Source organism: Populus nigra, chromosome 5 (genome assembly GCF_951802175.1).
Source record: "Populus nigra chromosome 5, ddPopNigr1.1, whole genome shotgun sequence".
Taxonomy (NCBI): domain Eukaryota; kingdom Viridiplantae; phylum Streptophyta; class Magnoliopsida; order Malpighiales; family Salicaceae; genus Populus; species Populus nigra.
Genome location: NC_084856.1, coordinates 12,703,599 through 12,716,059, shown reverse-complemented (window position 1 = coordinate 12,716,059; position 12,461 = coordinate 12,703,599). Strand labels below are relative to the sequence as shown.

General features: G+C 32.7%; 2 protein-coding genes across 2 annotated transcripts; one reads left to right on the top strand and one right to left on the bottom strand.

Moving 5' to 3' along the window:
- Nucleotides 1-513: 513 nt before the first annotated feature.
- Nucleotides 514-5,746, top strand: LOC133694735 (CBS domain-containing protein CBSX1, chloroplastic-like). The gene is made up of 8 exons (XM_062116415.1): nucleotides 514-869; nucleotides 1,495-1,582; nucleotides 1,669-1,733; nucleotides 2,390-2,438; nucleotides 2,654-2,706; nucleotides 4,914-5,029; nucleotides 5,164-5,221; nucleotides 5,310-5,746. Exons 1-8 carry the CDS (start codon nucleotides 654-656, stop codon nucleotides 5,382-5,384), a joined length of 720 nt encoding a protein of 239 aa, XP_061972399.1. The 5' UTR covers nucleotides 514-653; the 3' UTR covers nucleotides 5,385-5,746.
- Nucleotides 5,747-7,099: 1,353 nt separating this feature from the next.
- On the bottom strand, nucleotides 7,100-8,352 carry LOC133694734 (ethylene-responsive transcription factor ERF010-like). Its single transcript, XM_062116414.1, has one exon. It carries the CDS (start codon nucleotides 7,903-7,905, stop codon nucleotides 7,342-7,344), a length of 564 nt encoding a protein of 187 aa, XP_061972398.1. The 5' UTR covers nucleotides 7,906-8,352; the 3' UTR covers nucleotides 7,100-7,341.
- Between the last annotated feature and the right edge of the window lie 4,109 nt (nucleotides 8,353-12,461).

Sequence of the window (12,461 nt, the reverse complement as noted above, 5' to 3'; positions counted from 1 at the left end):
GAAAATCACACCATGTTTCTATATAATTATTATAAAACTACATAAAAATCATTTCTTAAACACCAAAAATGATTTCCCAAAAATATCCAATAGAAAATTAACAAGTGTTTGGGAGAAATTATACAAAAGAAAATACTAAAAGTTAAGAAATAAAAAGAAACTTCTAAAACATTAGACAAAGAAGACACGCATAAAACAAAAAAATAAAATTTAACTCTGGTGGAGAGAAATTACATATATGAAAATATCAAAAGTTAATTAATGAAAAAAACCTCAAGAAACTTTGAGATGAGAATAAAAAAAAAAACATGGAAGCCGCAGCTAAAATAAATAAAAAAAATAATTATAAATTAAAATAAATTATAAAAATATTTAAAAATCTGGTAACAGTTAATTTATGAAGCAACTTTTAATCCACTTTAAAAAAAGATTTTTTTTAGAAAAGAACCCAGTTTGGTCTTAAAATATCACATAAAGGTGAGGTCGGTTTCATCTATCTCTCCTCCAGCTCGACATCCACATCCAAAAAAAAAGACACACACACACACACACACACTTGTCTCTGGTCTACTGTGTGTCTCTCTTCTCCGACCTCGCTTAAACACTATCGTTGGTTCTATCTCCAGAATTCACCATCCATAAAGAGCCGACACATGGACGCTTCGATTCTACACTCCGACTCTCTCTCCCTCACACGCCTGTGCGTCACCACCACCACAGCATCTGCTGTTTCCCTCACTCACCAGATGCCCTGCCTTCTCTTTTCTACTCCTGGACGGAAACTTGTCTCGTTATCCTCCATTTCTTGGCCTCGCAGGTCTCCTTCCTTTATAGCAGCTGCAAGTAGTGGCACCTTGATGGCCAATTCTGTAACTCGCTTTCTCAACCCTTGTTCACTTTGTTTAGTCAATTTTTTTATCTTATTTGTTAGCAATTCAATATTTTCGTTTGAAAGTTTATTATTTTTTTTTGGTATTTTGGTTAATTTAATTGCTTGTGGTGGGAGATAGGAAGAAAGCATGCATCAATTGGGTTTTGAGAAAGAACTTTGGGTACTTCAATTGATGCATTAAAGAGGCTAATTTACCCCTGTGCATGTCGGGTGTGTAAGGTTGTCTACGGAGAGGATTTGAATTTTGGTGTGAAAGCTATATTCAGATTTTGTGTGTTGTTGAGGGTAAGCGATGGCGATATTAGAGAATTCTCTACTGGAAAATGTCATTAATTTTGGTGCTGTGATGGAGAAAGAATTCAATTTGGTAATTTATTGTACTTTAGGCTGTTGGAGTTTTAGCCAAAAGCCACAAATGTCAAGATTGGGGTTTGGGTCTGAGATTGGTCCTAAGTTTGAAAATACCAATCAAAAGAATGAGAATTTTATGGCAGGTTCTATCTGGTTTTACCCATTTGAAGTCTTTTTGCACCATGAAGTGTGGTTTGAAAGTTAACGTTCTTCTATATGTGATTCTTTTTCTTTGACTTGCTGATGCGCAGCCAAAAAGTGGGGTATATACAGTTGGTGATTTTATGACAAGGAAAGAGGATTTGCATGTGGTAAAACCGACAACAACTGTAAATGAAGGTATTTGTTAGATTTCTATATTTTATCCATGGAGTGCACATAGTTTTTCCAACACCTAATGTGCTGTGTTTTATGCCAATTAACAGCACTGGAGACTCTTGTAGAACGTAGAATTACTGGTTTTCCTGTGATTGATGATGATTGGAAACTGGTAACCCTTCCTTGACTTTGTTTTTGGTTTGGGGTCTGGTTATTAATAAGGTCGATTCATTCTTTCCCTTTTTTGGTTTCCAAATAAAGATAACAATTAACATCCGATTTCTGGATCTTATTATTTTTTTGAAGTTATTCGTTTCACTTTCTGAAGGCATTTCAAGATATCCGATATTGAATATCCAAATTGGCTCGGGGTCCCCCAATCTGAGAGTCTGTTGCAGTCTTTGCTGCTTAAACTAACAATTCACTTAGATTGTTTTTGCTTCAGCTTTTTATCTCCTCCTAACAACAACCAGTTCAGGATGCTGTTATTCACTTGGAAAATCATTGACCAAATTTTTTTTTGAAAATGAAGAATGATAGCAAAACCTGATTTGAAAATTGTAAATGATCCTCAATGAGCTTGGGATGATGAAGAAATTTCTGGATGCATCAAAACAAATACTCATATGTCCTTACCAGCATTTCTAAGCTATTGATTTTAATGTGCTGGTGCTATTGTATGGATGTTTATGCCTTCGTTTAGAATGGTTATAACCATCCCTTATTGGGATTATGATTATAATCTACGGGTGCAATTTATTTGCAATTTTCTTATGAGCTAACACAATTAAGTTGTGGGAATAACTTGAATGTTCGTTGCTATTGTAGGTTGGTCTTGTGTCAGATTATGACTTGTTAGCATTGGACTCCATATCAGGTGATTTAAAATAATTAAGCTAATCTTAACTTGTCTTTTCTTTAAAAAAAAGAAAAAGAAAAGAACAATTCATTTTGTCCTTTTATGTTGCAATTTCTTCAGTCAACAATATAGATGAAGTTATACGTAACTGGCATCAAACTAGATGCTTGATATCAGAAAAATTTGTGATTTATCATTTCTTACTTAAGGATCTGTTTCAATATTTCAACTAGGTGGTGGAAGAACCGAAACTAACATGTTTCCTGAAGTCGACAGCACTTGGAAAGTATGTGAGAACTTTCTCCTTTTTTCAAACCCAGACTTGCACACTTTCAATGCAAATACATGCATGTTTTATTGCCCACCTTTTGACATTTTTTTCCCAAGTATTGTTTGTATGGAGCTTCATAAACCAACCTCTTTGCATCACAACATTCAGAAGGGTAATGTATTTGGAGTGGTCTGAATTCTGCATTTCTAGCATATTCCTAGGGAGGCAAGGATGATGATGATGAGAGCTGGTCCACTAATGGGTGAATGGTTTGAGAATTGATTCTATTAGCTATGAATGGATAGGATTGGAAAAAAATGGCAAATTTCAAGACATCAACTGAAATTGACTTGAGCTGAGCTTGAGATCACATGGCAATTCTTTACTGCCTTGAATAACAATTAAGGGAATTTGTGCGACTGATGCAACTCATACTCGTAGATGAAATCCCAAGGGTGCAGGGCATATGGTTGCTTTCCCCAATTGATTTAGAAGTTGCTCACTTGCCTATAATGTATATTGCTGGGTTTTTATGAACACTCCTTGTCTGTAATTTGGAACCTTAGAGATTATTAACAAAACACTAAAGATATTTTTAGGCATATCTTTAGTGTTTTGTTAATAACCCTATTTCTATTTAGTTTAGGAAAATATTTTCTTATAGTGTTATGTATTCTTCCTATTTAGTTTAGGAATCATTTAGTTTATGAATTTTTCTTATTTAGTTTTTGCCTAGGACTAGTATAAATAGGGTTATTTAGCTTGTAATTCAAGAGACTACTTGAAAGAAAACATTGAGTAATAAATTTTGTATTAGGGTTTGTGTGGTAACCTTATTTGGTAGAACGTTGTGTTACTAGTGCTTGTTTTTCTTGTGTTCTTTTCGTCTATGTTAGTTGATATCAGAGCTCAACAATTCCTGATGGTTAGTTGCTATATCTGTGTTTAATAAAACATGGTTGGAAGAGGTTGTCATAGAATAGGACATGTTCGTGTAGGAGGGATGGAGAGGTTCTACTTCAAGAAAGAGACGTTCAGGAATTGGTGATAGAAGACATGTGAAGATAGATTGTAGAATTAACCTATCAATTAACGGTGATAAAATTATGGAGACAAGTTGAAGAATTATCACGTTGATTAACAAAGATGGAGAAGAAAAAAACTTGAGGAGAGTGATCATGGATCAATGACCTATTTTGAGAACCAGTTTAAGAAGCACAAGCAAAAGAGGCACCTTCTTGATATGGATGATTATGATATTGAAACTAATTTTTTTTTTTTTTATGATTCTAGTTATTTTATGGATTGAAATTAACCATCAATTTATTATGTTTATTTTGATAATGATTATATGTTGATAATGATGGCATAAACATTGATACAAATGACAATAATGATGTCATCAATAATGTTGTCATTGTCATTGATAAGTTAAAGGTTTAGTGTAAATAGAACATGGAAGGTGCTCGACCAAAGAAAATTGTTGATTTAGGCTATGTTGATCCTTTTGATTACAAGCTTATTATTTATTATCGCAAAGGTAGATTTGTTTAAATGTTATATGGATACAACACATGTTGATAAAGCAAGTTCATGGTTTGCAATTCATTGCTCTAAAAGTTAGTGAGAGAGAAATCATTCGTCAATTGATGTTGCTTATGCAAAATTTAACGTGAAGAGATTGAAGTTAATATCTAAAACTGTTATACACTTAAAGCAAAAAAAGAAAAGAAGTTAGAGTCTTGATTGGATACCGACAAGATCAAGGTAAAAACATGAACTCGAGGATGAATTCCTTCCAGCCCGAGGAGAATGACGCAGGAGGATTTTTAGGATAAGTTATTTGTTTCATTGCTAAATCATTGTAGTAACTCTATTCAGCAGAATTTTGTGTTGCTTGTACTTGCTGTCTTTTTTTTTTCCTGTCTGCATCAAACTCTGTCCTTCTATCATATTTCAACAGTATTTTTAGGCATATCATATTTCAATAGAAAAGGCCTCTATTCAACAACTTGAACTTCTAGCTCTATAGTGAGAGTTTAAGCGCCAGAAGTTACTCTCTTGCTAGCACTTTTCTATCCTTCATATATTGGGTCTTCTTGATGAAATTTCATTCCAGAGAAGTTGCAAATTCATGTGCTTTGAGTTGATGAGATGTTGCACATGATCCAATCATCCAACTATGTAATTTGCTGATACAATATAGTAAATGATGATTGCAGACTTTCAACGAGGTACAAATGTTGCTCAATAAAACCAATGGGAAGGTTGTTGGTGACTTGATGACACCAGCACCAGTTGTTGTTCGTGAAACCACCAATCTTGAGGATTCTGTAAGGTACAGTAGCCCTTTTTTTTTCCTTTTTTTTTTCCAAGTTGATCTTTCTGAATATTCCCTACACTTTATTTATGTTTATTCTGACAAGTTGTGGCCAAAAATTAACTTCTGACTTTGTTTATATCTAATGCCAGATTATTACTTGAGACAAAATACCGTAGACTTCCAGTTGTGGATGCCAACGGCAAGCTTGTAAGAGATATCAGACTTTTTGTATTGATCAATATCATCTAATCATGTTTAATGGTGGTTTAATCAGCCATTTTTCTTTAACTTGAAGGTTGGAATTATCACAAGAGGAAATGTTGTAAGAGCTGCTTTGCATATAAAACATGCCATGGAAAGGAAAGCGTAGTATCCCCGTATTTTTTTTTCAAGGAAAAATGCAGCAGTCAACATGGCAAGCTGGGTCTGATTGGTTTATGCGAGCTGTTTTGAGCTCGGCAACAAAAGAAGCTGGCTGCTTTATACATACAATTTTGGCTCGTGTTTGTATCACATCATTTTCTACTTTTCCTAGTATAGTAAGAGTTATAGTTACAAGGATTAGTGGCGACAGGAGCCAATAATGGTTCATCTCAAGACGCTAGTATGATCATGATGGTGGTTTCTTCAGATTTATGATGTTATAAGCTACTAGCAGATATTTGTCTGCCCGTCCTTGCGATGCATTAAATCTGGACGGTGATTAAATTGAAAGTGATAATGACTGCTCTATGTCCTTTGTTGTCGTACTGGTTGCTGAACCTAATAGTGGAGGAGCCTTGCATGGTAAAAAATTGAAAGATGGCGTGTTACTATTAGTTGTGAAGTGAAATTATGCTGATTGTTTTTATGCCAATCCCTTTCTGTTGGCAAAATGTAGTCTTCGTTGGAGACCACATAATATCTGTGAAAAACACCTAGGAATATCAGGTAGAACATTTGGACTAAGGGCAGCAAATTATTCACTTTCGAATTTGGAATCTTCTTACCATTTTTTGCTGTTATTGCTGAGCTGGACATCTTTTATGCCTGGAAGTATTTCGAGCTCATTACAAGGCTTAAGACTCTGCATATCTGTTGTTTTTTCTGGATATTTACTCATGGCAGACATGATTCTTTTGAAGTCTAAACCAGGGCCAAGGAACGTGAATGCACTAGTGAATAAACCTGAGCTGCCCTACCATGCTGTGGCCAAGAACAATGATTTGGCTTGGTTGTAATTGAATGTTGAGCTACCTGAAATTATGTGTCTCACAACTTGCAAATTATCTTGGAGAGGACAAGCGAGTATCAATGCAGGAATGAATACACACTCATATCCGCTAATGGTGAGCTAGTTGCTTGTCCTCTACCGTCTAACTGTGGAAGGCAAGTTGTTTATACGATTCTCAAAAAGATCCGAGTGGGTTGAAGGCTTAATGGCGAATGCGAAATTTTCTTGCTAAGTCGGGAGCGGTGATTTGACATGATCTGAGATAGTAACCCATCAGGTTGGCCCCATGACCATAGTCAGCTTGCACTAGTACGATGGCAATCACTCTCATCTGTCTCTCTTCCCCCCAGGGGTGCCCACAACTCAAATTATGCAACAGTGCAGAACCAGAAAATACCTAACTCAAAATTTTATCACTTTAGTAGTTATAACTTTAGTGGTTAGCATGGCTATTTGCACCAACTGCAGGCTATGTAGGCCACCTCCTGTTCCCTAGCTCTGCGCTTCAACATCTATTCTCTCTCCCTCGCTCTCTCAAACAAAGAAAAGGAAAACGTTCAGGGCCCGTGGGATTAGTCGAGGTGCGCGCAAGCTGGCCCGGACACCCACGATAATCAAAAAAAAAAAAAAAAAAAAAAAAAAAAAAAAAAAAGAAAAGGAAAACGAAAATTTTGCCAAGTCGGGAAATCCCTCAGACATCTCTCTCTCTCTCTCTCTCTCTCTCTCTCTCTCTCTGTTGCATCCATTTCCCATGAATACAAAACAAGGAAAGGATAACTGATTGTCCTTTAATACATAGTCCAACCTTCACAGAAAACAAAAGAGGCATCGAGTTCGAATCCTATGTTATTCTATGGAAACACAGAATAATATATATAAAACATCCTTGAGTCATAAACCAAGTAATATACATTTACCAAAATTTGCTAAATTACCATAATCAAACAAGGAAAAAAGTTTAATCAACTAAAAATAAAAACTAGCTAAAAAATTAACAAGAGGAAAACATAAACTACTTGACTAGTAAGTAAAATACTAGTATTAAAAGTGATTAATCCACATATAAGGCTTCATGATTTTGATCAGCCATATAACATACCTCCTTTTGGCCATGTTAGCAACCCATCGGATTACCACCGGTGGCTAAACTCCTCTCCCACTCATCTCCATCGGAATCCTCTGGGTCAGGCACCTTATTCAGGTCAACCGGCCGTGATTTTAACTCTCTACTATCAGCGACCGTTTCATTATTATCATTGCTACTGGTACTATTACTACTATTTCTTTGACGGTCATCGTGATGGCGGTGGTGGTGGTGGTTTAACGCTGTCTCAAAAGCGTCGACACGAGCTCCAACCTCGGTTGCTCTTTTCCTTATAGAAGCAGCTGACATGTCCCCATATGATCCACCGCAGCTAAAATTCTCTCCAGCCAAAAATTCAGGAAAATTCAACCTCGCCGACGGTCCTCTCAAATAAAAAACGGCGGTGTCATAAGCGCGAGCCGCCGCTACAGGTGTTGAGTACGAACCAAGCCAAATCCTTGACCTTTTGTTAGGCTCTCTTATCTCAGCCACCCATTTTCCCCACTTCCTCATCCTTATTCCCTTGTATTGCCTCTCACTTCCCATCCCTCCTCTCTTTCTTGTCGCCATCTCCTTGTCTACCCTGCTTTCCATCGATCTCTCAACACACCCACAAAAAAAACCCTTCACCCCAATATTTTTTTTAAAATATGTATTCCTTTTGTTCTTTCAACAGGGTATTCAGGGTTCGGATTCTTGACAAGTTTTCATGGAAGAATTAAGAAAGCAAAGCAACAAGTTTTTAGGATTGGGAAGAGAGCAGAGAGGAGATGTTGTGATGAGTCTTGGAGAATGAGTCTTGGAGAATAAGGGGTGTCATTTGGGTGAGCTAACACGTCGATACTAATTCCCTATGGATGGAAAATTTTCTTCCTCCTTTATCTTTTTTTATATAGAGGGGTGATAGCTAGAAAGAAAATCCAGATTCACCGACACGCTGTTTGTGAATATGTTTAAAAGAGAAGGGGTGGGAGCTGCTTTGCAGTATATGTTGTGAAGTGGAGAAAATAAATAATTTATTAATTAAAGGAAAAGAAAAAACGTAATGGTAATTAGATGTGGATGCTTCCTCTTTCCATCCGAGGTTATGTTTTTGGCCTGTGAGAGCCACTTATTGCATTTGCCACTAGTATACAAAAACCTTAAAATAAAGGCCGGTGAATTATATATATAATCTAGGGAACGCGGTATAAATAGTATTTTATAAAAAATTAAATTTTTTAAAGTTAATTTTTTTATATATTTTTAAATTATTTTGATATATTAATATTAAAAATAAATTTTAAAAAATAAAAAATATTAATTTAATACATTTTCAAGCAAAAAATATATATATTTTTTAAAAACCACTATCATATATATTTTATTGAGATTAATTAATTAGTTTCCATAATACTCCTTAAAATAATTAAACAAGTGGCTTTGAATATTATTTTTTTTTCTAAAATACCTCCTTTTCTCATCAAAAGTTTCTACCTTTCTTGCTTCTCTTTTATTTATTATATTTTCTGAAAATATATTTTATCTAAAATATCTCTTCTTCCCCATGCTTTTCTTATAATTCAAAAATTAAAGAAAAAATAGGGAGAAAAAGATAACTAAGGAGTTAAATTATAAATGAACTTAAGAACATAGAAATTAAAGATATAGTTTCTAAAATTATAAGGAATAATTAGTAAATATTATTAACATGTAGAGACAAAGTTATAATTATCTATACTACTAAAAGAATTGAGGTAAAATTCTAACTTTTTTACTGTTTATATGATCAACGAAGGAGCTGCTTTTAATATTTTTTAATTTTATTTTTTATTTTTTTAATTAATTTTTTTCTTTTAATTTCATCATTCAATATTTTATTGATTTTGAATTGATTGTAATAATTTATTTCAATTTATTTTCTATGAAGTTATCGCAGTCTTAAGTAAATGTTTTGATATTTGGTTGATGTTTAATTTTGTAAGCGTTTATTTTTTTTATTATATCATTAAGTAAAACATAATTTAAAAAAAAGTTGTTAAACCTAATATAGTTCATGATCTAGATCATGAGTTTTGCTTGTTATGCCGTAAAGCATAAGCCGATCCAATATGTCATCTTTTTAATATTAAAAAAAGACGTCATCTTTAGTTTATTTATTTTTTTAAACTAAACCATGATTTTTACAATTCTTCTTGGTTGTTTTTGGACCCATTAAGTCGACTGGGACATGTTGGGGTACTCTCATATGAGTTAATTTTAAACTTAGGATAGATAAGTAGTCGAGTCGAGAGGTTTCAATGTTAACCTACTAGATTGGACCCTTTTTTTAAATTCCATGTTTTAATTTTTTTCTTTCGATTAAATACTTTTTTATTTTTTATTTTTTGTAACTTTACCCTTCAATATTTTATTGATTTTAAATTCCTCTAATAATTTGTTTTGATTATTTTCTATGAAGTTATTGTAGTAAACGAATATCCTCATATTTAATTAATGCTCAGTTTTATTAGTGTCTATTTTTGTTATCATATCATTAAGCGAAATATAGTTTTTTCTTATGTTGTTCTAGGATTAAGATAATAATAACACCTAGATTCAACAAGCATACATCCACGTCTCAAGTACCAAATCATACTTGAGTATTTTATTCCTTCATTAGTCCAAGTCAAATGATACAATTGTCACTTGATCAATCCACACCAAGCTTTTTAAAGATGTTTTTTCTTTAAGATTTTTCTTTGGTGACAATAACTCAACAATACCAAGAGTTTTTCTCAAACTCTCAAGAGTTTATAAATGTGATTTTGTTATCACAGAATTACTCTCTTAATAGAGTGAATTTTATAATTGAAAATCTAAGTATTTTTATATCTCATTAGATAACACTTCATGGATTGAAAAGTGTTTAAGTGTTGTGAGAATGAGAATGTATACTCTTGTGTAAGATTATGAAGATTTTAATGCACAAATATGAGTATGATTAAGGATAGATGATCTTGAAGTGTTTTTGCTCTTATAATATCTTGTATATGATATATGTTCAGATTCCCTTTTTAATTCTACAATTAAACAAGTTATATATATATATATATATATATATATAGAAAAAACTAGTATCTTATAATCGTTTATACCTGTTAATGTTTCTCTAACAGCTAAAGTGGTCGACCGATTTAGATTGGTTAAGACAATCGATCAATCGGTTCTTGTAGAATTCCTAGGTGTTCATCATGGATGAACAAGTGATCGACAAGTTCATTTGATATTACCAAACAGTCGACTAGTTTATGCAAAATTCTAGTTTTGATAATCTTGATAAATTCTTAGAATCATTTTATTAATCATGTTAAATATATGCAAAATAAAATGTGTGCATTCATTTTAATTTGTGCTATTATGTAGAATATAAAGATTTAAATTGAGCACTAAAAATAAATACTTAAACTAATTCTTCATTTTGCTTTCTTCTTGGACATCTGTCATGCTTTCTTGATATGTTCTTCACATAAAACCTGTTTAAAGCTTATTCTCAACCAAACATATTATCATTCTAACTTTCATATTATTCTTATCATTAAAATATATATAAAAACATAAATGTATGACCTAAAGGTCAACAATCTCTTCTTTTTTTATAATAATAATTAATATACAACTTGGATATAAAATACATGTCTCATTCTATTTTTTGCAATGTAATATATAAGAAACATTTAAACAGTCTAGCATTATATAAGTAAATGAGATAAAATTGTATTTTCAATAAATACTTATACATAAAGAAATTGGAATTTCTCCCCCTACATATATGCATATATTATTGAACTACAATTCACTCCTTTTTGAAATGATTCAATTCATATCCATTTCTCCCCCTTTAGCATCAACAAAAACATAACGTGGAGAGATAAAAAGATAAACAAAAATATAATGGAATCTATAAAAAAGAATAAACTATACATTATATAGTCTCTAAAAATAATCCAAGATTCATTACAAAATAAAGAAATAAAAACATCGAAACATACATATATTCATGGTACAACATCTAGGGTGGTGGATAACGAGGGAGAGAATTGGCCATCACCGACCATATTCTTTTGATTAGCTACAATATGCACTTGAGTATCTCTAAGATGACACACATTTGTCTCAATGTATGTTTGTTAGCTTTTCATCCTATACTCGATGCATCTTTAGGCAAGGAAGCAAGTGGTGGTGTTTCAAATATGGCATCAAATTCATCAACATTACCATTATGTAGATGTTCTTCCTCATCATGCTATTCCTTAGCGTAAACCTTCATCTAGTCTCTAGAAACCCATGTACCATCCTTATTTAACACATATTTTTTTTTTTTTAGGGTTCTATTGTTTATCCTTATTAATTTTGAATACAGTGTCCTATTTGTACCCATCAATAAAATCTCAAAATGCTCAAATATAGTAGTTAGAAATTGACCATAAGGAATAGATTTTTGTTTTTGATCATGTGTCATGATCAAATTCTGTATTATAATATACAATCAATTAAGCATGAATCCATGAAAACCACCTCATCATAAATGCCCTTTTTAGGCAATATGTTGAGTGTTATAATCCTATAGATAATTCTAGATTGTAAGAGCAAATCTTGGTTCTTGATTTTTGCTCCTTTGGTAAAATTGTATTTAGCCGAATGCAATACCACATCTTTATCATATATAAATCCTTCTATGGTGGGTATTAATTTAACCTTAAATACTCTAGGACCTTAATTACTTATTCCTAAAATATCACCTAGAATGTCACAATTAAAAACAATTGATTTATCTTACAAACTACTAAAGACCATCTATATTGATCCTCATATTTGCAAAGAACATCATTATTAATTTTAGGTAAGTTGGTTTCTTCATATAAAATAAAGTGCTCCAACCCATAGATTCAAATATCTCATCTATATCAAAAGCACATAAATCATCTTATAAACCTCTTTCTATAGCAGTTGAACTATTTGTAAAAAAGTTCAAGAATTATTGGATATTATCACCTTGGTATGAAATTGGATCATTTTCCTTTTTGTTGCATGATTCAACTTTTCTTTAGTGTTTTCTTTGTGCCATTTGACTTTAATCTTCAAGGAACAACTTAAAAGGTTTTTGATTTGTTAAGATTTGATGAAAATTT

Excerpts from the sequence above, each read along its gene's own strand:
- LOC133694735 (XM_062116415.1), top strand. The coding sequence starts at position 654 with ATGGACGCTTCGATTCTACACTCCGACTCTCTCTCCCTCACACGCCTG. Across the intron at positions 5,030-5,163 it reads AATCTTGAGGATTCTGTAAG|ATTATTACTTGAGACAAAAT; the intron begins GTACAGTAGCCC and ends ATCTAATGCCAG. Across the intron at positions 5,222-5,309 it reads TGGATGCCAACGGCAAGCTT|GTTGGAATTATCACAAGAGG; the intron begins GTAAGAGATATC and ends TTTAACTTGAAG.
- LOC133694734 (XM_062116414.1), bottom strand. The coding sequence starts at position 7,905 with ATGGAAAGCAGGGTAGACAAGGAGATGGCGACAAGAAAGAGAGGAGGG.